The sequence below is a fragment of the Sus scrofa genome, chromosome 8 (genome assembly GCF_000003025.6).
Source record: "Sus scrofa isolate TJ Tabasco breed Duroc chromosome 8, Sscrofa11.1, whole genome shotgun sequence".
In the NCBI taxonomy this organism is placed as follows: Eukaryota; Metazoa; Chordata; class Mammalia; order Artiodactyla; family Suidae; genus Sus; species Sus scrofa.
This window is the reverse complement of record NC_010450.4, coordinates 35,134,343-35,161,214: the sequence shown is the minus strand read 5'-3', so window position 1 is coordinate 35,161,214 and position 26,872 is coordinate 35,134,343. Positions and strand designations below refer to the sequence as shown.

At 36.8% G+C, this 26,872-nt stretch overlaps 1 protein-coding gene across 1 annotated transcript; it reads left to right on the top strand.

Annotated features, from left to right (window-relative positions):
• Positions 212-25,877, top strand: YIPF7 (Yip1 domain family member 7). The gene is made up of 6 exons (XM_013978640.2): positions 212-329; positions 2,061-2,177; positions 10,665-10,825; positions 18,530-18,675; positions 23,702-23,883; positions 25,386-25,877. Exons 2-6 carry the CDS (start codon positions 2,062-2,064, stop codon positions 25,546-25,548), a joined length of 768 nt encoding a protein of 255 aa, XP_013834094.1. The 5' UTR covers positions 212-329; position 2,061; the 3' UTR covers positions 25,549-25,877.

The following is a 26,872-nucleotide window of genomic DNA, read 5'->3' as shown; positions in this document are numbered from 1 at the left end:
CAGTCTTACGGGCTATGAAGCAGAAGGAGTGTTAAGGCCTCTTATTTTTCATTGTTTGACTCAAATTTTAAATTTTAAATTTGTTAGTCTCTACATCATTTACTGTGTTGTTACAGTTTAACAAGTGTTAGAAGATACTGTATTTGTATTTGGCATTTGCCAGGCTTTTTTTTTTTTTTTTGGCTGTAGCATCTGTTCAGAGTGTCAGAGTACAAATTTAGAAACTTATATATAGCCAGCAGGTCATCTTTTCATGAGCTGATTTGTTGAAAATACCTCAAGTAAAGCTACATTTGTTGGAGGATCTTTCAACCTAAAATAATATAAAGGTATGTGTCTGATCCTTCTAAAGAATTTGGCATTGAAACAAAATATGAAGATGCATTATTTAAGGACTCTAGTAGTCATATTACATAAAGCTTTGCATGTTCTGAAAACATAGCATATTCTCTAGTAAAATTACTACCTATGCTTTAAAATGACATATTTTCATGGACTGAGAAAGTTATGCTATAAAATTTTAAATTTTTTAAATCTGTTAAAAGACTTAATATTCACCTAGTCCTGATTTTAGTTTACATAATTCATAACTACTTGTATACACATTACTAACAAAAAATCTTGATTTACTATATCAGATACATGAATCACTGCATCTTATTTTAGAAAAGCTTTCTGTATTTTTACTGAGCTGAAAAAATTGATATATTTGACAAGTTTTACTTGAATATTCCTGATTAATGAGGCCCTCAGAGCCAAGGCTGCTTATGCAATTTTATTTGAAATTTATTAAGTAGTATTACACAGATTACTATAATTACATGGTTTACTCCTAGTGATTTTTAAATTCACCCTTTGAAATTGAAAGTTTTTCAAAGGAAAATGAAGATTAAGATGTTGAGTTGAAAACCCTATCTGTCTAACTGAAAAGATTCTTTAATCCATTCTCCAATTTTCATCCAAAAAGCCACCATTTCTCATCTTGCTATTACTTCCCTCACCTTTTCCTCCTCTCAAGTCTTCTTCCCCCTTGTATTCTGTTAGGTCTAAATCAAGATCATACACTCCTCTTCGTTCCCAGAAGTGAGCAGAAACTGTAGAGAGTGCATGGAAAGGCAGACTGTTCCTATAGCAGAACTGTCCTTTCTTCTTTGACTCAGAAGCCCAGGTGCTGCAGGAAGGGCAAGAAAAAAGGAAAATGGTCCAAACCATTTTATTTTAGGAATTAGGAAAATAAAACTAGGAGATTAGCTCTTAGGTTTTTTTCTTTGTTTGGGGAAGCGAGGGGCTGCTAGCACACTTTAAAGCTGGAGGAAAAATCAAACTCAAGTATTATTATCAGACGTTTGCTTTCTGGCTTTGCAACAAGAGTATGCGTGTGTGCATGCGTGTGTGTGTGCGCGCGCGTGCGGCGTGCGTGTATGTGTGTGTGTGTGTGCGCACTACACTTACATACATACATGTACATATTTGTATTTAAAGTGAGAACTAACATTGTTTCAGAAAACCTTCTAGATATATACAGCTTTTATACTTTTTCTCCTAAACTGCTGAGAAAAAGGCATTAGGTGAAGAATATACTGTTCAGATCAATTAAAGTCGATTTGATCAAAGTCACAGTCAGTCCTAATGAGTGAAAACTCCAGAAAAGTTTATTGAAGATATAGATTCTGGGCAACTGACCCTCAACTGTCAATTCTATTCAAAATCATATGCCATGTGTTTTTGTTTTGTATTCTCCTGAAGTTAAATGCTTCAGCTTTGCCAAAGAGAACTTCAATTTTCTTAAATGGGGTAAATACCATGATCTCTAGAGACACTGGAGTGGCCAGTTTCAAGTTTGAATATACTAATGTGTTGTGACAAACAGACACAAATTTCAAATATGTACCCCCCCAAAAAAAGATACAGGTTCTATAAATGACTTTCTAGCATACATTTCCACACCCTCCCCTCTTCAAAGAATACCGTGTTCTTTAATTGGTATCCAGCATATTCACATCATCTATTAATCCTTTTATTGGCTCGTAAATGTCTCAGTTTTTCACTTTTATTTTCAGGATGTCAAACTTGGGACAATTTGACTCTGACTTTTACCAATCTAATTATACCATTGAAAATCAGGAGCAGAGTGGTAATGAGCCTCATGCCTATGGAAATCTTTACGAATCTAGAAAGTAAGTACTGGATCTTGAGAAAGTACGTTCTCATTTTAAGAAGTCACAATATTTTGATGGGGTGTTTCAGAGACGGAGGTTTCCTGGGGGGAAGCAAGACCTCTCCACATCATATCTTAGTAAAGTGCCCAAGGAAAATGTCAGGAAAGGGCAGAGAAATAAATTCAGTTCTCCATTAATGCCCTTGATCTCCTCAGGCCCACTTATAGGTGAATAACTTGTCTCCGCTTTTCAAAATATCACTTAACAATGCAGGCCCTGGACAAACAGAAAACATTTTCCTTTTACTTGATATTTTCCAGAACACTGCTCACGAAACAGATTTTATTCAATTTAATAACTATTTATTAACTGCTTGTGTGTCAGAAAATAAGAAAGGCCCTATAAACTCGAAGGTAAAAAGAAATCCATAATCTTTTCTCTCACAAAATTTAAAAATTTACATTGGAGAGAGGGGCAATTAAGTATGAGATTATAAGACATTGTTAACAACTCCTAAATGGAATAGAGATAAACAAAATTCAGAATAGGTTGGTTATTTGAGTTGAGAATTCAATTTGAGTTGAAAATAAATTTAAAAAAATGATTAGGAATTTAGTATTTTACTTTTACTAGGATAGTTAGAAGAATTTGGTTCAAGTTCTGACTCTAGCATTTGTTTTATGTGACACTGGGAAAACAACTTCCCTGAGATTTTTAAACAGAAATAAGGACACTGATAGTATTACTTCATGAGAATTGTCTGAAGATCAATTGCTATAATGTGTAGGAAAGTGTGTTTTAAGTAAAACCATTATATAATGTTATTTTTTTCATATAAATACAGCTTAGAGAAGCAATGGATACTTTGTTGTCAAGTCAAACATTGTATTTGGTTATACAGCTGTTTCTTTGGATATTCTTTTGTGGGTCTAAATTAGTGAACAGTGGAGTTCCAGGAGTGGCTCAGCGGTTAACGAATCTGACTAGGAACCATGAGGTTGCAGGTTCAATCCCTGGCCTTGCTCAGTGGGTTAAGTATCTGGCGTTGCTATGAGCTGTGGTGTAGGCTGCAGACGCAGCTCGGATCTGGTGTTGTGTTGCTGTGGCTCTGGTGTAGGCCAGAGGCTATAGCTCTGATTTGACCCCGAGCCCAGGAACCTCCATATGCTGTGGGTGATGCCCCAGAAAAGACAAAAAGACAAAAATAAATAAATAAGTGAACTGTGACAAGAGTCAGACCTTTCAACTTTCATAATAACTAACATTTATTGACCTTTTATGATGTATTAGATACTGTTCTAGCTTTATATAAATTAACTCATTAGATCCCCAAATAGCCCTATGAATGTATGTATGTATCTGTGTGTGTGTGTATCCCCATTTTAGACATGAAAAAGCAGGGGCCCCAAGAAATTCAGGGAATTGTTCAAGGTGCCATAGCTAGTAACACATGGGGTTATGATATTAGCCCAAGATTGTTCAATTACACACATAACTAGGGTGGACATATAATTTATTGTAAAATTTTTGAGAGTAAAATGTGTAATATTAATTGCAATGTTAGTACAGTAAGAATAAACTGGATAGTCTTAGGCAAACTGGGAGGTGTAGTTTTTGTACCTTTCCAACAAGTTTAGGGCAAATAACCACATAACAAATATTCAAATTTATTAATCCTTGAAGTTTATTTTTCAAAGTTAGATAAGTGCTTTGAAAGCTTCAGAAGAAGGAGGAAAAGACAGAATAAGTACATCAGGCAGTGGGACTTTTCTGTTCCAACTATGCCAGGACAATTTGGACATTGTTTTCACTGGCTGATGATTCCTACAGACCCAGGCAGATAGGTGCTGTTTTCACAAGCTGTGTTCCAGCTTCTCCTGCTGAACCACTGCTCTAAGGTAAGGTGGATTGTGTTTTTAAAACTTGCAAAGCTAAATATCTGGAATTTTATCTCATTCAGGCCCCTAGTCTATGCTGTTTAGCATTAATCAGATTGCCATAAGCATTTCTTAAAAAGAAAAACAATGTATCTATCTAAATATTATCACTAGGCAAATTAAATGCGTTTAAATATATGAAAAATGGGGGTAAGGATCATTGCAGAATCCAACAACAGAAATAGAACTTGATTTTATTTCAGTTATGATTTACAATTGAGAAGGTCAAGAGGAAACAGAAAAGTACATGGTGGCACTGGGAGTAGTTTGAGCATGAAGGTATACAGAACAGTAACTCAAAATATATAATCCACATGAGAGCCATCTAATAGGGTTTTTTCAGCTCTGTTCTCCCCTTTTATTGAAAGGATCCAGTTGCCTTCTGTTTCTTTTCTCCCATCCCTTCTCCAGATGGAATAAACATCTGGGTGGCATCAGCAACCTACGTTTTTAGACGAAACTAAACTAAAAAGCCCAAGAAAAGAGAGACAAAAAGCTTCCTCCTTAAGCAGGGACTTATGCCATAGCCTTCTCCCCCACCCACTCCACCCAATTTTCTTTCTCCACTTTGCCTAGACATTGAGATGACAGGAATGGGGAAACTAATATAACCAAGTGAGAAGAAGATAAGATTTTATTGTGTCAGGTTGATGGCCTAGCCGCCTTCAGATGCTTAGCATTTAAATCCAAGTCCTGATTTGGATGTGATAACATTTAAATTTCAACCCACACTGCAAGTCTCAGGAATTAGAAAAGGGCATATTAGCTGTGGCAGTTTTATGAGGTACATAAAACATGGAGTCAGGCCAATGATTTACTAGTGTTCATCAAAATAACTCCAGAGATTTGATCTTCTATTCATACAATGAATTAAAATACACTCCAAATCGGAATAAGATGCTGATCATTTTGGCAAAAGACATAGGAATCCAGTAGATAGTTATAGTCAATTAGTCTTTTTTTCTCTATCTCCCTGTCCCCTGACCCATTCCCCTTCCCCTCATCTCCCCATATAAGAGTTTGCTTTAAAAAAAAAAAAAAAAAAAAAAGGAGTTCCCCTCGTGGCACAGTGGTTAACAAATCTGACTAGGAACCATGAGGTTGCGGGTTTGATCCTTGCCCTTGCTCAGCGGGTTAACGATCTGGCATTGCCGTGAGCTGTGGTGTAGGTCACAGACGTGGCTCGGATCCTGCGTTGCTGTGGCTCTGGTGTAGGCTGGCAGCTACAGCTCCGATTAGACCCCTAACCTGGGAACCTCCATATGCCGTGGGAGCGGCCCAAGAAATGGCAAAAAGACAAAAAAAAAAAAAATCTGTTCTAGGAGTTCCCATTGTGCTCAGTGGGTTAAGAACCCAACTGGTATCCATGAGGATATGGCTTTGATCCCTGGCCCAGATCAGTGGGTTAGGGACTCGGCATTGCCATGAGCTGCAGTGTAGGTCACAGATCCGGTTCGATCTGGCATTGCTAAGACTGTGCTGTATGCCAGCCGCTGCAGCTCGGATTTCACCCCCTAACCTGGGACCCTCCATTGCCCCTGGTGCAACCCTAAAATGAAAAAGAAAAAAAGAAAAAATGTTCTGCTCAATGAATGGCAAAGTGATCTGAAAGCTAGTTGAGCATACTTACTAGGACAATGACATATTTACATTTAAAAACAAGTTTTCTTATTTTAGAGTGAGCAAAGAATTTTCTCATCAAAAAAAAAAAAAAAAAAAACAATCATCCAGTCATTCAGATAGACGTTGTTTCCAATGCCTGAAGCCAATTATCTAAGCTGTTTTCCCACTACATTTTCCCAGATTTTGAAATGGGAAATCTAATCCAATGATTTAGAGTAAAGAAACAGCTATTTTTGCAGAAAGGTGACATCAACAGGAAAATTTCCTTTGCATGTTTCAGTAAGACTTTAACAGATCAATGCTGAATCATAACTTTTCTGAATCCCTAGACCTGATCTTCCTCTAGTGTTTTAAAGATAGTTAATGGCACTGTCAAGGCTACATAGTTACTCTGCTCCTGCTCAGCCAGAATCTGGGAATGTTACATAAGCGAACTCCGCTGGCCACCTTTTCCTAAACACACTGCCATCACACTGATCCTGTAGAGAGTATTCTTACCAAGCATACTTAAAATGTGGTTTATTGGCTCAACTGGAGACTTTCATAGGTAAATATTTTTGGGAGTCCAGACTACATTTTTTGCTAACCAACAGCCTGTTTTTGTTGTCTTATGATGTTTCAAATCATGGTGATACAAATTCTGAAAGCCTTCATAGTCTCAGGTTCCTGGAAGGGTGTCAACCTGACTGTGTGAAATACACATATACTTGAATATTAGCCCAAATGCAAAGACAGATTTACAATGAATTGTACTTATCTGAGGGTGTTTCTTACCACCTATTTTAGACCCCAGCTCTCCATATGACACAGGTAGTCAGCTCAGCACCCTATTCCCCGGGTCAGACTGACAGAGTAAAGCATCATCAACTGACCATCATGATGGAAGTCCAAACCTAGAGTAATAAAATATGTAGCTGGTGACTGTGATGGGACACAGAAAACTGATGCAACAAATACAGTTCTGCAACCACAGAAATTATACCTGAGTCTTCATAAGAGGGATCTTTTATATTTGCACTGAAAGGTGAATGTTAACTCCTATTGCCTCAGAAACAGGTAAAAAATTTTCCCCAGCTGGAGGCCATGATGTATCCTAACACAATATCATCTAAGTAAAAACAATTCTCTGCAGGCTAGTTGGAACAGTATAACCCTAAGTTTAGGGAGTGAAAAGGAGAATATTGAAGAACTGGTAAGCATTCAGAAGGCCACCAGGTATGTGCCCATGCTTCTTGGCTCAGAGACAGAAAGTCTGGCATGCGTACAATGGAGAGTGTCCTGGTAGGAAAACTCAGGGTGGGTGGTGTGTTACTGAAGTCATTCTGGGTGTTCCAGGGAAACTCAAATGGGGAAAAGCTGAAGATGATCAGCACAGAGGGATACAGACTCCTGGTCTCCTATTACTATTGTTTTCTCTGAGGAAGTGATAGCTTGGGAGACAACTATTTAAAAATACAGAAGATGCTGTTCCAGGTGTGTGGAAGGTGCCTAGGATGCTTCAGTGTAAGCCCCATGAAGAAAAGAGCATTCATATCCTTAGCTAATGCTTCTTGATCAGTTTTTGTGTGTCCAACACTAATCTGAACGCTTTATTTATTCCAGCTAATTTAATTCATAGCAACCTTATGAGTTCTATTAATTGCCTCATTTTACAGATGAGGAAACTGAGGCACTGAATGTGAAGTGATTTGCCTAAGATTATAAAACTGGGATTTGAACCCAACAGAGGGTTCAAATGATCTGACTCCAGAGATCCTGTTTGCTAACCACTCTCCTTGGCTCAGGATGCAGCTTTCCCATTGAACTGTCACACAGGTAGAATTGTAACACACAAGTCAGAAAACATAAAAGGGGAAACGGGACCAACAATGTTGCCAGCTGTTCTAAAGGAGCCTTTTGCAATCACCTCACAGTTGTTTGCAATGATTTTTACAGGAAGAGGAGATGCCGGCTAACAAAGCTAATCCTACCAGCCAGAATCTAAAGTTTATTTTGGTCTAATTCAGTTGAAATTTGGAATAATGTGCTGAGTTAGAAATCATCAAAATTCAGTATTTACTTCTCAAAGAGCTAATTAAGATGCCCTGTAATCAAAGAGAAGAGGACTATTTTGTTGGTATAGACTGCAAAACTTCCATTGCTGTGTGGGGTACAGATAGGATACAAATTACCATCTTAAGTATTGGGTATACTAATCTGACTCATGCAGTGGCCTTCAATAGTTCAAAAGATTAATAACTCAAGGGTACAGGCTTAACAAAGGAATAGTAAAATGCCCAGTCTCACTCCTGAATTATTTTCATGAAAGGATACTGTAGGCTTGAAAGATGTCACTAAAATTATGAGAACTTCACTGGAATAGTCACTCAGAGTTGGTACTCTCTAGTTAAAAAAAGAGTAAACCTAGGATATGTGTGACTAAATGTAGTTCAAGAGGTATGGTTACAATTATGGTTCATAGCAATTTTCAAAAAAAGACCTAAAACACAGGAATAAGGGTACAATGTTACAATTTACAGTTTGCTGAGTGGGGCTGTGAACTAATAATGTAATTATTTTGATATTGCCTAAATTTTGTTCATTTTGATGAACAAATGTTAAATGTTATAGGCAACATGTACAAATCAAAGTTATGAGATAAAAAGAGAGGATTTTAGTTTAGATAGTGATAGGTGACTATGGTGATTTTTACGGGATAACAATTTTGGGTAAGGGATTTTGAGATGCTCTATGTAGGACAGATTTTGAAATTTGACTTTCTTAAATATGTAGTGAGAGAACTTTAATATTATGCCTGCAACATGACAAGGACAGCAGAGGCCAAGCTCCTGATGAAGTTTTGCTGGATGAAGGAGCGGAGAAGGATGGAAGAAAGGGAAAAGGGCATGAGTTGACCCATATATGGGCAAATTCCTTTTTTTTTTTTTTCTGTAAAAATGTGTTTTTCTCTTTGTGGGAGAGGGGTTGGGTCAACAACACAGTGACCAGCTACATTTCCTTACTCACAGAGATTGCTTTGCTGGGAGTAATTGTGGGTTATATTGAGGCCAGGACAGTATCTCAGTGGAAGAGTCTTATTTAGACTCTGGTCCATTGAGTTGTTTCCAGTTGCTCCTTTTATTCTTCTAGAAATGCTTGCATTAAAAAATACAGATGTTTGAAGTTCCCTTGTGGCATAGCAGGTTAGGCACCTGGCATTGTCACTGTCGTGGCTGGGGTTGCAGCTGTGGTGCAGGTTTGATCCCTGGCCTGGGAACTTCCACATGCCGTGAGTGTGGCTAAAAAAACAGGGACTATTTATCAAGCAGCAGGTCATTCAGATTCTTATTTATAATACATTTCTCCCAATATTTCTGATAGTAGACCTCCTTCGCTGAGGGAAAAAAGAAAATTAGGAACAGGCCGCAAGGCTAAATGAGCAATAACTATAATTGCATGTGCTGTGAAGGATTCAGGAAGGTCCCTGCCCTTAACGAGCTTACAACTGAGTTACAGAATGGTTAAGTGTATGTATCTCTTTCTATCTCTGTAACTTTATTTTCCAGAAGGGGTTATTTTCTCTGTCAGACTTACTCATAGAAGGGAGGTTGAGTGTGTGATTCTTAGACTTCATATTAAGTTTCACGTGGGAAGGAAAGTATAAGAAACCATTTTGTAAATATTTTAACACAAAGAGATCACAGGGAGTACAAAGTTCAGAATCCTGGAATGCAGTTTCAGCTTAGCTTAAGGGACTTTGATGAAAGAAGTTTAAGCACAAATCTTCTTGTTTCCTTTCTTTGGGGTAAAAGCAATTTCAAATGACCAAATAACCTCACAGACCAGCCCTTTTTTCTTCTTTCCTTTCTCTAGCTCTAGCAATAAGTTAGTTACTAAGATTTTTGTTTTCCAACTCTCTCACACAAATGGTGAAATAAAAAACAAATAAAAGCAAGGAAGTATGGAAACATCATGATTTAACAAAACGAAATTGCACATTTCAAAAGTGGAACAGGGAAAGAAGCTATGGAGTATTTTTACTCCGGTACTCAGAGATAATTTGGTCTCCAATAACTGTCTGGGAATGGCCAGAGCACGAAAGTGTGCTACTGGATGGACGACAGTCAGTTAGTATATTTATTTTTTTCCTAAGAATTGACTATACTATTAACATTGTGATTTTTTTTTTATTTGCTGCTTCTACAGGTTTGTAGGAAATGTCCTGTTTGGTGGTCACCCCTGAAAATGCATGAAAAAGCAACATTGTGTAGGGAGCAGGACACTGCTCAGACAGGCAGCTTCAGTTCACAGTCCAATACTATGTGATACTGGGCCAGGCATTCAGTCTCCATGAACCTGTATTTCTTTTTCTGTAGGATGAGAGTAAAAGTACAGTTTTTACCTTGCAGAGTTTTCTTACGTGAGAAAATGTGAAAGAAACTGTCCAGCACATTGTATATAACGTTAGTCGGCATGGATCAATAAATGCTAGTTTGGATCATCCTTCTGGAGTTTTCTCACAACTCAGTCCTTTTTTGTTTTTGGTTTTGGATTAAGGTTAAACTTTAAGCAAGGTAATTCTTTCGTGGGTAAATACTCATTAAAAACTAGGAGATGGAGTTTCCATTGTGGCTCAGCAGTAAGGAATCCGACCAGTATCCATGAGGATTCCGGTTCAATCCCTGGCCTCGCTCAGTGGGTTAAGGATCCACTGTTGCCGTGACCTGTGATGTAGGTTGAATATTGTGCTCATCCTGCTTTGCTGTGGCTGTGACATAGGCTGGCAGCTATAGCTCTGATTCAGCCCTTAGCCTGGGAACTTCCATATGCAGTCGGAGCATCCCTAAAAAGACAAAAACAAAAAACCTAGGAGAAATCATAAAAGGAAAATTGTAGTTTCTTTCCTTGATTTGTTCTGCTAGGCCTTCCTTAGATGTATACGTATCAGTATTTTCCTTTTTTCTAGGCAACAAGCCAGTGAGCAACCTCCATCTGCCTTCATCCCATCGGAGATGTTCATACCGTCAGGTTACTCGGGACAATTTTTGCAGCCAGAATCCAACCCAGATTATTATTCTCAGTCTTCTTACATTGACAGTTTTGATGAAGAGCCTCCTTTACTAGAAGATAAGTTAAGGATGTGCTATTAATGAGTGTACGACTTAAAGAATAATAGTGATCATCAGCCCTTAATGTGTGCTCTCAGCACGCCATGTACAGGGTTTTATGTGATTGTTCCACATATAAACAAGAATCTGCCAAACCGACACACTTAAACCATTGGGAGTTTGTCTCATGCTTGTGCAGGGAAAATTGGAAGTGGGTACGTGTTATAGCAGTGCTAGTCTTGCAGTGTTTAAATGTTTCTTTGAGGTTTCTTAAAAGTGGACTCCTTGATCCTTAGACAATAGTGAAGATATCTCTTGGCAGAGTGATTATATCAACATATTCATGCTTCCCACTCCAGTGAATGAAGCTACTTCTTAACAGCATATTTTACTGTTTTCTGCTAAGTTTGCCTTGGAGGAAAGGGGATAGTTTCTCAATATTTTTGTGTTATTGTCTTGGAGACAAGACAGTTTATTCCTTCCTTCCTGGCTCATATGAAACCCCACTACACACCCCAGCTAGGCATGACAAGCGGAGAGGAACGTCGTTCTAGTAAATGGCACTGCTGGTGGCAAGAAAACCCAGGGACCCTCACAGTTGAAGAATTCCTTCGAAGATTTCAAGGAGCTTCCATCTACTGATTTTTAAAAAATTAAATCCAGACCATTTACATCTGCTCCTTTTGCTTTTTTTTTTTTTTTTTTTTTTTTTTTTTTTTTTTTTTTTTGTCTTTTTGCCATTTCTAGGGCCGTTCCCTTGGCATATCTGGAGGTTCCCAGGCTAGGGGTCTAATCAGAGCTGTAGCTGCCGGCCTGCGCCAGAGACACAGCAACACGGGATCCAAGCGGCGTCTGCAACCTACACCACAGCTCATGGCAACACTGGATCCTTAACCCACTGAGCAAGCCCAGGATTGAACCCACAATCTCATGGTTCCTAGTCGGATTCGTTAACCACTGAGCGACGATGGGAACTCCTCCTTTTGCTCTTAAGGACTGTCAACATAATGCCAGAAAACTAAAAATCAAGATTTAAATTTGAGAGCCAAGGAGACATAGTCACAGGCTGTTTTAACTCTTTCATATGTAGTCCAATGAAAGCAATAGGTTAAAATTCTCACTGTTTTACATCAAAAGATCACTGTTTCTTATGAACAACCACTCACCTGATATTAAAACATTCTTACTGCTTTGCCTTCAAAATTAAAAACAGGATTTAAACCATTCAGAAAAGCAGAGATTTATAAAATAGATGTGCTGGCTCTTTAAAAGCCAGCTAAGTTTTTGGATTATGATTAACCAATTTATTCTAATTTGCCTCTGCATCTAATAACAACCACCTGAGAGTTATAAGCTATTCTCAGTAAGCATTTTCCTTGACTCTGCCGACATTTCTACTTAAAAAAATCAACTAATTATAAAAGTAATCTATATTCAATACAGACATTTGGAAAATGTAGAACATATGAATAAAAACAAAAAAAAATCACCTTAAATTTGTCTCTGAGACATGACCACCATTAATGATTTGTGTAATTTCTTCCAGCCTTTATTCTCTTTTTCTGTGAATATACATATATACACACACAGACACAGACTTAAAATGAAATACTATATTTCTTTGAATATATAGGTATTTATAAATACTTACAAATGAAAAGGTGGATCATACTCTGGACATAAAGTTTTGTATTTTTTAAAGTTGCCTTATATCATAAGCACTTCTACACCACATGTGTTCTTTCTTCTTTTCTTTCTTTTTTTCTTTTCTTTTTATTTATTTATTTATTTATTTATTTTTGCTTTTTAGGGCTGCACCAGTGGCATATGGAAGTTCCCAGGCTAGGGCTCGAATTGGAGCTACAGTTGCCAGCCTACGCCATGGCCGCTGCAATGAGGGATCCAAGCTGTGTCTACAACCACACCACAGCTCACTGCAACGCTGTATCCTTAACCCACTGAGCAGGGCCATGGATTGAACTCGTGTCCTCATGGATATTAGTCGGGTTTGTTTCCACTGAGGCACAATGGGAACTCCTACACATGCATTCTTTAACATAATTAAATATTTGAAAACATGATATATAATGGCTTCATAATATTTTATTATATAATGTACCCTAATTTAAACACACCTTAAGGGTTATAATAAATTATGCTTTGGTGAATTTCATAGTAAACAAATTTAACCTGTTATTAAAGAATCTGTCCTTAGGATCGATCTATAACACTGAGATTACTTTGTCAAAAGGTATTTACACTGTCAAATTCATTGAGAAAAATGATGATCCAATACACCTCCACAATAGAATATGAAATATTTTTGTTAATTTTTTTTAATGGCCTTACCTGTGGCATGTGGAAGTTTCTGGGCCTTGGATTGAATCTAAGCTACAGCTGTAAACTACACCATAGCTATAGCAATGTCAGAGCCTTAACCCACTGCTTAAGGCCAGGGATTGAATTTATACCTCTGCAGGGACCTCAACTGCAGTAAGGATCTTAATCTACTTGCTGCAGTGGGAACTCATATCTTTGTTAATTTAATAGGCAAGAAGGCAAAAACTAATACTTTTTTTCTTGGTTGAAGGACAAGTTAAACATTTTTTTTCCATATGTTTATTGACTATTTTTACTTCTTCCTGTTTTTCAAGTTCTTTGTCAGATTTCCTATTGGAATTTTAGGTTTTTCTCTGTCATACATATGATATGTCATATATATATATATATATATATATATAATATGGTAAAGATATAAATTATTGTCTGGAATATGTATTTTAAACTTTTTTCTCCTAGATTCTGTTTGCCATCTAATTTATTTGTGGCACATAAGCAGTATAATATTTATGTTTTCAACTCCACAGTACTTTTTTGGTAAATTTTCTTTCCAATTGCTTTTTTGTTTACAACATATTTCTCCAGTTCTAGATACTGCTGTATCCTCCTGTAGATTCTTAAATTTTTAGAATGTCTTTTTGTTTTGCACTTAAATTTTTGATTCATTGAAAATTGTCTAGGTTAGTATATTCCCTTTAACTTTATTTTTTCTTTAATAGTTAAACAATTTTTTCTACAGAAAAATTGTAACATCTTTTCTATTTGTCTGACATGCCTCCATTCTGACATTCTAAATTCTAATATTCCTCTCCTAATGACTCCTTAAACTTCAAATGGGTAATATACTAGATTTCTCCTTCTAATTTGTACAGTTCAGAGAATTTCCTAGATTCTTTTTTCTTTATCATTATCCCCACCAAATGAATAGTATGTTAAAAGAGAGAATACCTAATATAATTTTGCTTTTCGAGTCTATGAAATTCCTAGACTCTGATCCAAGACTGTTCCTCAGGCTGAGTGACTTTGTGAAAGCCTCAAGCCTTATCTGTCTAAAAGGTATAAAAAAAAAGACTATAGGCAGGATTCCTAGGATAAGGTGATAAATGACATTTGCTAGTTTTTATTGAGCATACACCAGCACCACCTATAAAACTATGAAGCTATAATAATTAACACCCCTTGCACAAGAAGCATGCTATTTGAAAATGTGCTGGTTTATGTCTTAAAATACTTTGTTGTCTAAAAGACCTGTTTGGCTTTATGTAGGGATAATAACACTTGCTATTTGATAACGTACAATCAATACTTTAACAAATGCATGTTGAAAAATATTAGTCAATTCAAGTCTGTAAGACTAGAAAAATTAGTGTGATATTTGGTATTTATATTGCAGCATAGCTTGATGTTTATATTTGAAAGGCCAATGCCACAATTTGCATAGAAAACAAAGATATTACTTCATTTTTATAGCATATATATTGTACACTTTACTACCACTAGATGACAGCAAAACAATAAATTTTGCATTCAAGTTTCACAACAGTTTCATCTTTTAGCTTGTAAAATAAAGTGTTATATTAGGTTATCTAAAATTAATAAATACGTATAGTCTCATTTGCATACCTTGTAATAAATATGAAAACAAAATATTATGAAGATGTATTCTGGTAGAAAAACATACAAAATCTCTTTTCATATGAAATTACTGAGTAGGTCTTATGTTTATTCACTGATGCATGACAATGTTGAAACATGCAAAAGTTAATTATGTCACCAAATAAATGGTTGAAATCAAAAAGGCATTTTCATCTGGACTTTGTCAGGGATAATTACTATGATTTTTGAGGAAAAACGTATTTTGAACTAAAGACCACTTCATTGTGGTAAATACTTAAAACATGCTGATAATTTAAACATAAATGTCTAAATAAAGTTTGCAAACAATACCAGGCTCAGGAGAAATATTTTAATAAATAACATTTCTCAATTTTAAAAATCTTCTTCTATATAGGTTAATGGGAACTTGCTGTATAGCACAGGGAATATTATCACCCAATATTCTGTGATGATCTATAAGGGAAAAGAATATGAAAAAGAATCAGTGTGTATATATGTATAACTGAATCACTTTTTTGAACAGCAGAAATTACAATATTGTAAATCAACTATATTTCAAAAAAACTTTTAAAAATGGAAAAAATAATTAGAAATCACATTAATAAATATTCAAACCTATTTTAAGCCTGCAAACTGCCTACATTTTCCAAAGTGTATGTTCATTAAGAAATATATAAATATACCACGAAAATAAAAACGGAAGTTGAAATCAAATGATTCACTCATCATTAATTTAACCAGTCAAATTCTTTCTTTTCAGCCTTGGGTTGGGCAGCAGTTGTCAACCCGCATGTGGAAAGAGTGAAAGATACCCTTTCTATCCGAGGTCAGACCATGTCTGGCTGACCTTCTGAAAATGGCTAGGTCCCTGCTAGACCAAGGCCCCTGTATATCACAGTGATCACTGAAAGTCCACTTGGTACTCCGTGTGTAGAATGAAGCTTTGCAGGTTGTTTAGGTGGTATTGTGCCAGTATAAAAGAAGCTGAATTCTACCCTGTCTGGTTATTAAATCCAGAAAGGGAAGTTGAATGCCACATAAAAAAATGGTTTAGGGAGACAATCCTTCACATTGGAGAATTGGCCTCACGTCAAAAAAAAAAAAAAAAAAAAAAAAAAAAAAAAAATATTATGAGATTAGATGCACACTGACACTACCACAGCAAATGATTAAAAGCATGGGTTCTTGGGGTTCCCTTCATGGCTCAGCGGTTAACGAACCCAACTAGGATCCTTGAGGATGCATGCTCAATCCCTGGCATTGCTCAGTGGGTTAAAGATCCGGCATTGCTGTGAGCTGTGGTGTAGGTCACAGACACAGCTTGGATCCCGCATTGCTGTGGCTGTGGTGTAAGCCAGAGGCTGTAGCTCTGACTCGACCCCTAGCTTGGGAACCTCCTTATGCTCCTATGCTGCAGTTGTGGCCCGAAGAAGCAAAAAACAAAACAAAAACTATGGGTTCTTTTTTTTTTTCTTTCAACATCTCCCTATTTTCCCTACCCCTAGGCCATGGCAACCATTTTTCTGCTCTGACTCCTGACTCTATGAGTTTAAATTTTTTTTTAAGATTCCACATACAAGTGATACCACATAGTATTTGGTTTTTTTCTGTCTGGCCTATTTCACTTAGAATAATGCCTTCAAGATCCATTCATGTTGTCACCAATGGAAAAATTTCCTCATTTTTCATGAATTAACAATATTCCATTGTATATAAACTCCACAACCTTTTAATCCATTCATCCATCAATGGACACTTAGGTGGTTTCCATGTCTTGGCTATTTTATGTAATGCTGCTGTCAACATGGGGGTGCAGACATCTCTTTGATATCCTGTGTTTCTTTCCTTCATATTATTTCCAAAAGTGGCATGTCTGGATCATATGGATCATATTCTATTTTTTTTTTAATTTTTGAGGAAACTCCAAAATATTTTCTATAGTGGCTACACCAATCAACATTCCCACCAACAGTGGGAGGTGCTCTTTTCTCCAGATTCTCCTCAACACTTATTTCTTGTCTTTTTGATGTTAGTCATTCTAACAGATTTGAGGTAATATTGTAGTTTTAATTGCATTTCCCTGATGATTAGTGGTGTTAAGCTCCTTTACATGTAACTATTGGCTGTTCAGATGTCTTCTTTGGAAAAATGTCTATGCAGTTTCTCGGTCCATTTTTTTTTAATTAGACTGTTTAATTTATTTATTTTTGAAAAGCATGGGTTCTTGGCTCAGATTCTCCAGTGCTGAAACCTAGATTTTCTATGACTAGCTCTGTGACTTTGAGCAAGTTGCTAAATCTCTCAAAACCTCAGACATCTCATGCACAAAATAGGAATAAAATAAAATGAGCCCCACTGCATGTCAGTAAGACCAATGTACGTAAATCTTGTAGGGCTCATGGCAAAATTCAGTGAAAACATTCAGCAAAAACCAATTCTACTCTTTTTAGTTCAAGCATATGTACTTTACAGAAGTTTAGCTTCAGTTTGTCCTAACCCCCAGCTTACTCTTATTTAAATTTGAAATGATAGAAGGAGGGTAACCAGCCTGTTTATTAATTCCTAAGTAAAGGTATATTCTTTTCCCTTGTGAATGTCCTTTTTTTTCCTACTCAAAGTCCGTCTTAAATTTTATCTTTATTGGAGTGGTGAGAAAAGTAACTGATGTGGTGTTAGTATTTATTTTTATATTCAGTGGATGTCAAATGGCTGGCTGGTTTTCTTTTTAATAAAAGAGATACAAGAGGAGCAGAATCTAGCAGAGGGTCTACAAGGTAGCAGTCAGAATTCTTTGAAATACAAGGCATTGGGGAAAAAATTAGAAATTTCTAAGAATTTCCATTGTGGTTCATTGGATTAAGGATCTGAGGTTATCTCTGTGAGGATGCAGGTTTGATCCCTGGCCTTGCTCAGTGAGTTAAGGATCCAGCATTGCCGCAAGCTGTGGTGTAGGCCCCAGATGCAGCTCTGATTCAACCCCTACCCTGGGAACTTCCATATGCTTCAGGGGTGGCCCTAAAAAGAAAAAAAAAAAAAAAGAAATATCTAAATGAGTTTGGATTCATGGACACTGAGCCCCACTGATATTGGATATTTTGTTCTACCATCACCACTCCTAAAAGACAAAGTTTAACTTGTCTCAAGATTTTCATCTCTGAAAACACAGACTCAACAACACAGAGCATTGGCTTTATTAAAATATGTGTGCATGCCATGGTTACTTTTACTTGTGAAAGAGCCATTGCCTTTTCTCCTCTGTGGGGTTTCAGGTAGTTAGCCCAGGATTGCTCTTCCCATCAGGCAGGTGCAAAGTAAAACCCCTGACCCAGGCTAAATATCTTTAGCTAACACGACTAATTGAAATTTATGCATGTTTGAGTAGACAAGTTTCAAAAATGTTAGCAATAGAAAATGCAGAAAAAGGAAATAGCTAAATGGGCATTGAAATGGGACTTCTGGTTTGTTAGCTACCATTTTATTCTATTGTTATTGTAGAATGTTCCTCTTTTGGGCTAAATTTTAAGCTTATATTTGCAGCATCAGGCAGGAAAATCCTTCCTTGATGGAGTTTTTTCTCTAAAATATCTTTTAGCGCATTGCTAACAAACTCTTTGCTATGTATTATGTAGAATTTAGACTATGAAGGTATAACAATCAGATTAAAGTGCTAAAAAATCAATCATATATGTTAACTTTAAGTAAAAAATATTACTCGTTTATTCTTCTATATTTATATTATCTCTCTCTCTCTTTATTGTTTTTGCAGAACTTGGAATTAATTTTGACCACATATGGCAAAAAACCTTGACGGTGTTAAACCCACTGAAACCAGCAGATGGCAGCATTATGAATGAAACAGACCTCACTGGGCCTATCCTGTTCTTCGTGGCCCTAGGAACTACCTTACTTCTGGTAATGACGCTAGATTTTTTTTTTTTTAATTGAAGTAACTGTGGCTTATAATATTATCTAAGTTTCATGTATACAGCATTGTATTTATACCTCTGTATACAGCAAAGCACTAGATTTTAATGCATGTCCTTTCAAATGTCATTTTTGAAGAGGTCTTTGTAAATACAGAAGTATGTCCCTTTATGATGTGAAAATCATTTAATTCCTAACTACTATTCTTTTGATGAGAGAGACATACATATACATTTTTTTTTCCTTTTCTTTTTATGGCTGCACCTACAGCATATGGAAGTTCCTAGACCAGGGTCAAAATGGAGCTGCAGCTGCTGGCCTACGCCACAGCCATGGCAGGTAACACCAAATCCAAGCCACATCTGCGACCTGTGACACAGTTTGCAGCTATGACAGATCCTTAATCCACTGAACGAGGCCAGGGATCAAATCCGCATCCTTACAGACACTCTGTCAGGTTTTTAACTCTCTGAGCCACAACAGGAACTCTGAGAAAGACATGTTTAATGGAACCATAATGACAAAGAGAAACTGCCATTGGGTATTACAACAAGTAAAAAAAACCCTAAATTTAAATAGAATTTCAAAAATCCAAATCACCAGGTCAGATTTTCTACAAATGAGGAAATTATGTACTTGATTTTCATACTTGGATTTGGGAAATATAGGGCCCAAATTTTATTTCCTTTTTTCTGTTATGATATTGGATAAATTCCCTCTCCTTTCTTTGCTGCTGTTTATCTTTAGCCTCTTTCAAATATTCTGTGGGGTATGAGATGAGTCTCCTTGTTTCTGGTTAGGCTACTCTGAAGAAACTGACTTGCAACAATAACCAGTGATTCATTTATTCAGCCCATATATTTCCCCTATCATTTTAGTTTCCCTTTGTTTAATGAAGGCATTTTTTTTCCCCTCTGACTTCACCATTTGTCTTGTGTATGGCCTTTTTCATTCTTTAAATCTGGGAGTAAAAACATTAGAAGTCACTAAAAAAGAAAAATATATTTCCACCTGAGTTAACCATTCTAATTCATAGTTTAGAAAAATGTTTTCTCCACCCCCCCCTCCAAAAAAAGAAAGAAAAAGAAAAAAATGAGAAAGGTCTGTGATTGTATATGAAGGAGGTAATGATAATACGTTAAAAACAGGATGAAAAAGATGGGCAAGCTAGTCTGGAAAGTACAGTTTCATTAAGGCACTAAAAGATAAACTTGGCAAGAGAAGTAATATAGGAAATGAAAGATTCCAGGGGAGTTCCCATTGTGGCTCAGTGGGTTATAAACCCAACTAGTATCCATGAAGATGCGGGTTTGATCCCTGGCCTCGCTCAAGTAGGTTAAGGATGTGGTGTAACTGCGAGCTGTGGTGTAGACCTGCAGCTGAGGCTCCAATTTGACCTCTAGTCTGGGAACTTCTATATGCTGCAGGTCTGGCCCTAAAAAGCAGAAAAAAAAAAAAAAAAGGATTCTAGGAAAAGCCTTTAAAGTAACTATTCAGGTCACTTCCTCTTCTTACAATAAAATAATTGCTTTTTCTCTAATGTAGCTATACTTCTCAAAAGTAGCTGTGAAATGTATTTGCAACTAAATGAATTCTCACTTCCCTTTATTAATTACATAACACTAATCAAAATTCTGATAGAAATCTAGTTTCTGCATTGGAATGTGGTCAATAATTACATCATGTTTATCCAATATGGTAGTACTTGGTTATAGCTCTTATTTCTTCCTTTGAACCACAGCAAATGCAAATACCCTACAAATCTAATGCTACATCAACCAGAGTTTTAATTTAGTCTCTAATGTCCCTTCTGTCTTTGTCATAGTAATTTGATAATCTTAGATTAAGCTGCTAAGTAAGACCGTGTCAATTAATCAAATAGTCAGAAACAATCAATTTAATATATTAACTCATCTTTCTTTTTCAAGTAATTTGTAATATAACAGCTGTTTGTTTTTTCTGTAGAAAATATTACTATTTCATCTCTTAAAGGAAAGCATGAATCCCATTAAGACCTTGTTTTAAATTAGTTGGAATTATTTAAATATCCTCTTTTTTTTTTTTTAAATACAAAGCAATCCTGGCATAGGAAAGTGGAAAAAACTGGATCTGCCTCAAATTTTGCCTCTAGGGGTGATCCCTAACCTTTTGTTTACTATTTCTAGGCCTTCATTTTTTTTTTTTTTTTAAGGTTTCCTTTCAGTTCCGAGATTTGGGGAAATATGTGAAAATGCATATTTTCTCAAAATTTTTAAGCAAACCTTTTCACTTCAATTTCACCATTAGATCTGGTTACTTCAGAACTGATTCTAATACAGATAGAACAATAAGGACCAAAAACCTCAGCTTGATATTAGTAAAGCCAGATTTAACTTGGAGTCCATTTGAAGCTAAATTAATCCCGCCCTGGATATCTGAAATTAAAATGTAAAGGATGATTTTACTGGCTGGCATATGCATTGTACTAGAGAAAGCAAAACTAAATGCAGAAACAACATTGAAATCTGTTCATCTCTGGAAGTGTAAGTTTCAACATCACTGCCTCATCATTTTTAAGATTTATGCTGATATAAGGCATAATGCCTTTGAATGGACTTTCTTCATGTTGAAGGAAGCAAACAAAAAGAAAGGCTTCAAACACTGAACACAGACTTAATGTTATTTCCTCTGAAAATTATTTTTATACCCAAAGCTATGAACACAAGTGTTTTGAAGCTATGGCTTTGGAGTTCCCACAGTGGTGCAGCGGTTAACGAATCTGACTAGGAACCATGAGGTTGCGGGTTTCATCCCTGGCCTTGCTCAGTGGGTTAAGGATCCGGTGTTGCCATGAGCTGTGGTGTAGGTTGCAGACGTGGCTGGGATCCTGAGTTGCTGTGGCTGTGGTGTAGGCCGGTGGCTTCAGCTCTGATTAATCCCTAGCCTGGGAACCTCCATATGCCGCGGGAATGGCTCAAGAAAAGGCAAAAAGACCAAAAAAAAAAAAAAAAAAAAAAAAAAAGCTATGGCTCTGTTTAATTTTTCCAGAAGAGCTAAGAGTGTGATCTGGAAAAGGAACATGCACAGCTAGTATCAAAGCATAATCAGAAGAATAAAAAGTATTTCAAACAAAGATGTGGTAATGAGGGTGGTATAGGGATGATCTGAAAATTTTTCAAGTTAAAAAGAAAGTGAACGTTTATTTTCCATTTCAATTACACGTTCTTGTTAGAATTTGAGACACATTAAAATACGGGACTGGCCCCTGCCAAGTGGAATTGCTCCTTAAATTGGATAAACCAACAACAAAAAGAGATAAAGAGAGAAAGTCATAACTGATATGGAAAGGGACAATTTTACTACCTAATTAGTTTTATCCACCTTCTATTTACCTCATTTACAAAACAGTTTAGGGTCATGGTTACGAGTCCTTTGGGTGTAGGGAAGTTAGTTACAGCCATTCCTACCTCAGAATTATCCCATCCAATTTAAATATTAAGTAGAATGTTTCTCTAATATATGAAAGTGATTTGAAATTGTCACTGTTTTCCAAGTAGAGCAAACTCACCCGATAGAGTAGTACATAACCAATTTGTTTCTTTTAACATACCCATTAGTATTATTAGCATTATTTCACAAAATAGCCAGAAGGACTTATTATGGCTAATGCAGCAGAGAATTTTGCAGCATAGCCCAGGGACATTTTGTGAAAGGGTTTAGTAGTGATCAACTTCCCCAGCTGCAGAGGAAGACAAATTCAAAAATAACTGGACAGTTCTGCCTATTAAAATGGTCATAACATTCTCCATTAATTAATTGCAAAATAAGTACCTCTTTATTCTGTAAGACATAAGGACTTCATGGATAACAGTGTACAGAGAAGAAAAAATGACAGCTAAAATTCTCTCTGAACCCGTTTACCAGATCTTCCTTGTTTTTGTATAATTTCCATGAAAATCAGTCACCCCCCCAACGTTTACCTACTTCTAACCAGCTTAATGTATATATGAAAATGCATGCATTCTTTGCTGGAGCTGTGGCATCCTCAAGTAGCAAAGATTAAAATATTCCCTGTTGAATCAATAGTAGTATGTGACTTTCCCTGGATGAGTTTAATGCAGCCACTTCAGCAACAAATCTTTAGTGCTCCGTAAGTGATGACTATTTTTATGAATCCTCAGATGATCAATGGTATATCTTGAACACTATTGACTTCCTTTAACAATACCTCTTTTACGATTCGTTATCAATTGGTTTATGTAAATCAGCTTTTCGTAAGATCTATTCAGTTAAACTGGTGATGGGTATTAGGAAAGCAAAGGATTCTGTGATCAGGTGAGTTTAGGACAGATAAGGTTAAATAAGTCCCCTTGTTTTAGGGCTTGTTAGAACTCCTGCAGATGTTAAGGCTCTAAATTTTGGAGCCAGACTGCCTGGGTTCAAAGCCGAACTCCACCACTTGCCATTATTTTACCTTGGGCAAGTACCTTAATCTCTCTGGACCTCGATTTCCTCATGTGAATAATGGGTACAACAATGCGACCTATTCTTTATGTTGTTGTGTGGATTAAATAAATTAATCTAGATGAAATGCTTAGAATAAGACCTAATGTAGTAAATCCTATATATGCTTGCTAATGTTACTAATATATCACATAAATCTCCAAAATTATATTGATCTTTTTCATAAATTTATTTATTCAATTATTCAACGAATATGGAGAGAAAATATATCCTTACTTATGTCTAATACCCCTAATGGGAAATCTATGATAAAAAATGTAAACCCAAAAATGTAAGCATGCTTTTGCCGTCCCAAGTATATTGGGGGTGTTTGTTTTTGTGACCTGAATCCATATTACGGCCAGGTTTTTTGTTTTTCGTTTTTCCCAGAACTCCCAGTCTCTTGATGCTTATACTACAGAGAATGAACAACATTAAGCTGAGTGATTCTTAAATATTCTCTGCTTTGTTGGCACGTTGATTTATTCTTGATGCTTCTGGACATTCAGACTGTTTTCTTCCCATTTTTCAGGCAGGAAAAGTCCAGTTTGGTTACGTGTATGGCATGAGTGCCATTGGCTGCCTAGGGATTCATGGCTTACTAAACTTGATGAGCTCTTCAGGGGTGTCCTATGGCTGCGTGGCAAGTGTCCTGGGTTACTGCCTGCTCCCCATGGTCATCCTGTCCAGCTGTGCCATCTTCTTTTCACTGCAGTAAGTGTCTGTGTGAGCTAATTGACCCCACAGGCACCATCATCGCTAAAGCTTGCCACACCAGTGCAACTGTTAACCTCTTTCGGAAACATTTTAGTTGTGGGATTGGGGAAACTGGCTATTAAAAGCTACATACAGATTCAGGAAAGTAGGTCAGTTTTGGCTCAGGTGCTGTTCCTATTTCGATGATTTAAAAAATAAATTAAACCAAGTTACCTTTAAAACTGGCCCTCTGTAGGCTGTCACATTCTCCAATATGAACTATTGTCATGAGTAATATGCCAACTGCAGAAAATTCACTTGTTTGAATTTGGAAGAGTAAGTGCCTGGTGAACACTGACAAATTGCTTCAGCTCACGGCCACTCTGCCTTCTAGGAGGGAAGCAACTGTTCTTTCTCAGCTGGGCTCCTTGTTGTGCAGAATTCTCAGGAACCCTGATGAGGATGTTAACACCAGAGAACTTTATACCGTATATGCTCAGCCAATAATTTTTTTTTTTTTAGTTCCATCTATGTTGCTGCAAATAACATATGGCGCAAATGAACCTTTCCACAGAAAAGAAACTCAAGGACTTGGGGACAGACTTGTGGTGGCCAAGGGGGAGGGAGTGGGATGGACTGGGAGTCTTGGGTTAATAGATGCAAACTATTGCATTTCAAATGGATAAATAATGAGATCCTGCTGTATAGCACAGGGAACTATATCTAGTCACTTAGGATGGAACATGATGGAGGATAATGTGAGAAAAGAATGTGTATATGTATGTGTGTGCGTGTGCGTGTGTGTGTGTGTGTGTGTGACTGGGTCACTTTGCTGTGCAGTAGAAACGGACAGAACACTATAAACCAAGTATAATGAAAAAAATCATTAAAAATATTTTTTTTCTTTTTTACTTCCTGGCAGTTAGTATTTGCAATTCAGCAATGTTAATAAGGATTCAGTAGATATGCTTCTGTCAGGTACTTTCCCAGGGCATAGGCATATCACTACTATTTTGGGTGGGGAGAACAAATTATGACATAGTCCTTTGTCACCTGCACGCTGCAAGCCCAATTAGAAATAAACACTCTTAGAAATAAACCCAGTTAGAAATAAATCTCCACAGTTCCTTTTTGAAGATAGCAATCTGCACACATCCATTTCAATATCATAAAAATCCACACCTACCAAAAGGAGGGAGGCCGCACACATCTGTGCCTTCCTGTCCCATCTGTCCCCTTCCTGAACTGTGTCAGGCTTTGCTTTGTGTCAGTTCTTCCGTTGGTATTAATCTGAATTTTAACTGACTGGAAAATGTACAGCTTCTGATGGTGAATTTGACTCAAACATTTTCTAACTAGCCAAGGCCTTTGAGTTCCTATGGTTCCTCACACTCATTTTACAAATAGAGAACATAGTCATAAATATTGTACCAAGGATATTTCAGAAGCAGCTGTGATTCAGTAAACTTTTTTTTTCCCCTCCTGGTATAAGATAACCATCTCTTTTGTTTTTGCTGTAGGGACACCTTTGGAACTGTGTTGGCACTGGTCGTCATTGGCTGGTGTAGTCTCTCAGCCTCTAAAATCTTCATTTCAGCCTTGGACATGGAAGGACAGCAGCTTCTCATTGCCTACCCTTGTGCCTTGCTTTATGGACTTTTTGCCCTTCTAACAGTTTTCTGAAGAGTATTTGAGACGGCATTACAGGATTCTATTTGTTTCCTGCTCAGATTAGCCTGGAAATATATTAGCATTTGAATTTGGTAATATGATTTCGATTTTATTGCTGTTGAGAGAATAATAAGCAGAGAGACAAAACAGCACTTAAGGATGGTTCTCTAATAGGCTTTTTGGTTTGCATCATGATTTGCTTTCTGTTTGGTGCATTAAAACATTTTAGAATTCTTTAAACTGAAACAGAATATGGTTGTTGTACTGATGGACCCTGCTTTTCTCGATGGATGTATTTCTGAGAATTGTAAGTAAATAAAATCATATGCTGACTGGGTAAAGGAAATCTACAGTGATCCTTTTGAGAAAACTTCATGATGCTCCAGCTCTATGTAGGTGGCTTAGGTCAAGCTGTCCAGCACTTTTGGAGAATTGCAGGGGAGAGTTATTTAGGGTTTTATTTACCTGGGAGTCAAAGAATCTCCTATCTTTCAATTAATTTACTTTCACAACTGTTGTTCAGTCCCATTTGAACAATGCCTTAAAGCACCTCTTTTTCAAGTTCTCATTCCTTCTTATTTGGTTTGGATGCCTTGGTCCATTACTGTAATTTCTCCCTTGAATATATACATCTCCTCAGTAATCTTGCCACTTGCTCCCTAAATAGATGAATGTGACCAGAGGAAATCCCATTTGTTGTTCTTACCATATCTTAAATGGCTGCTCGGTACTGCCTTTAGAGCCTACTAAATTTGCTTTCACATTCTGAGATGATTGTATTATACCATTTCCTCACTGCTCAAATCTCCAATACCCCATTCTTACTGTTAGTTGATGACCCTTCTGTTTTATTGAAAGAAAGAAATATCTAGAAGAAAAGTGCATTTACCCATCACCAGATCTATCAACGTACGTGCATTATTACATATATTTGTAATGTGTGTGTGTGTGTGTGTGTACATATATGTGTTCATATGCACAGACATTCCCCCTTGGAAATTCAGATAAATGGGCCATGACTGGAGAGTGATATTGATTCAAAGGATTTTTATTTTAAGATAAGATAACATTGAAACGTTTATGTGTTGATATGAAAGATAGATCAAGAGGAAAACACTGGTTATACAGATGGAGGAGCTGGATGTGGAGAAGAAAAGAGACAGGGACAAGAGAGAGTGTGTGAAGGAGTTGTTACCAGAGATAATTTTTATTTGAAAGACTTATCCATATGGCAGGGAAAATATCTAACTACCAAATATCTGCTGTTATGATTTGCCTATGAATTACCCACCTCCCCTTTGAAGCTCCAGATCTCTATCCTATTCTTTGGCTCAGG

Coding starts and splice junctions, on each gene's coding strand:
- YIPF7 (XM_013978640.2), top strand. CDS start 2,062: ATGTCAAACTTGGGACAATTTGACTCTGACTTTTACCAATCTAATTAT. Junction 10,826..18,529: donor AGAGCCTCCTTTACTAGAAG/ATAAGTTAAGGA, acceptor TTGTTTTTGCAG/AACTTGGAATTAATTTTGAC. Junction 23,884..25,385: donor GCCATCTTCTTTTCACTGCA/GTAAGTGTCTGT, acceptor TTTTTGCTGTAG/GGACACCTTTGGAACTGTGT.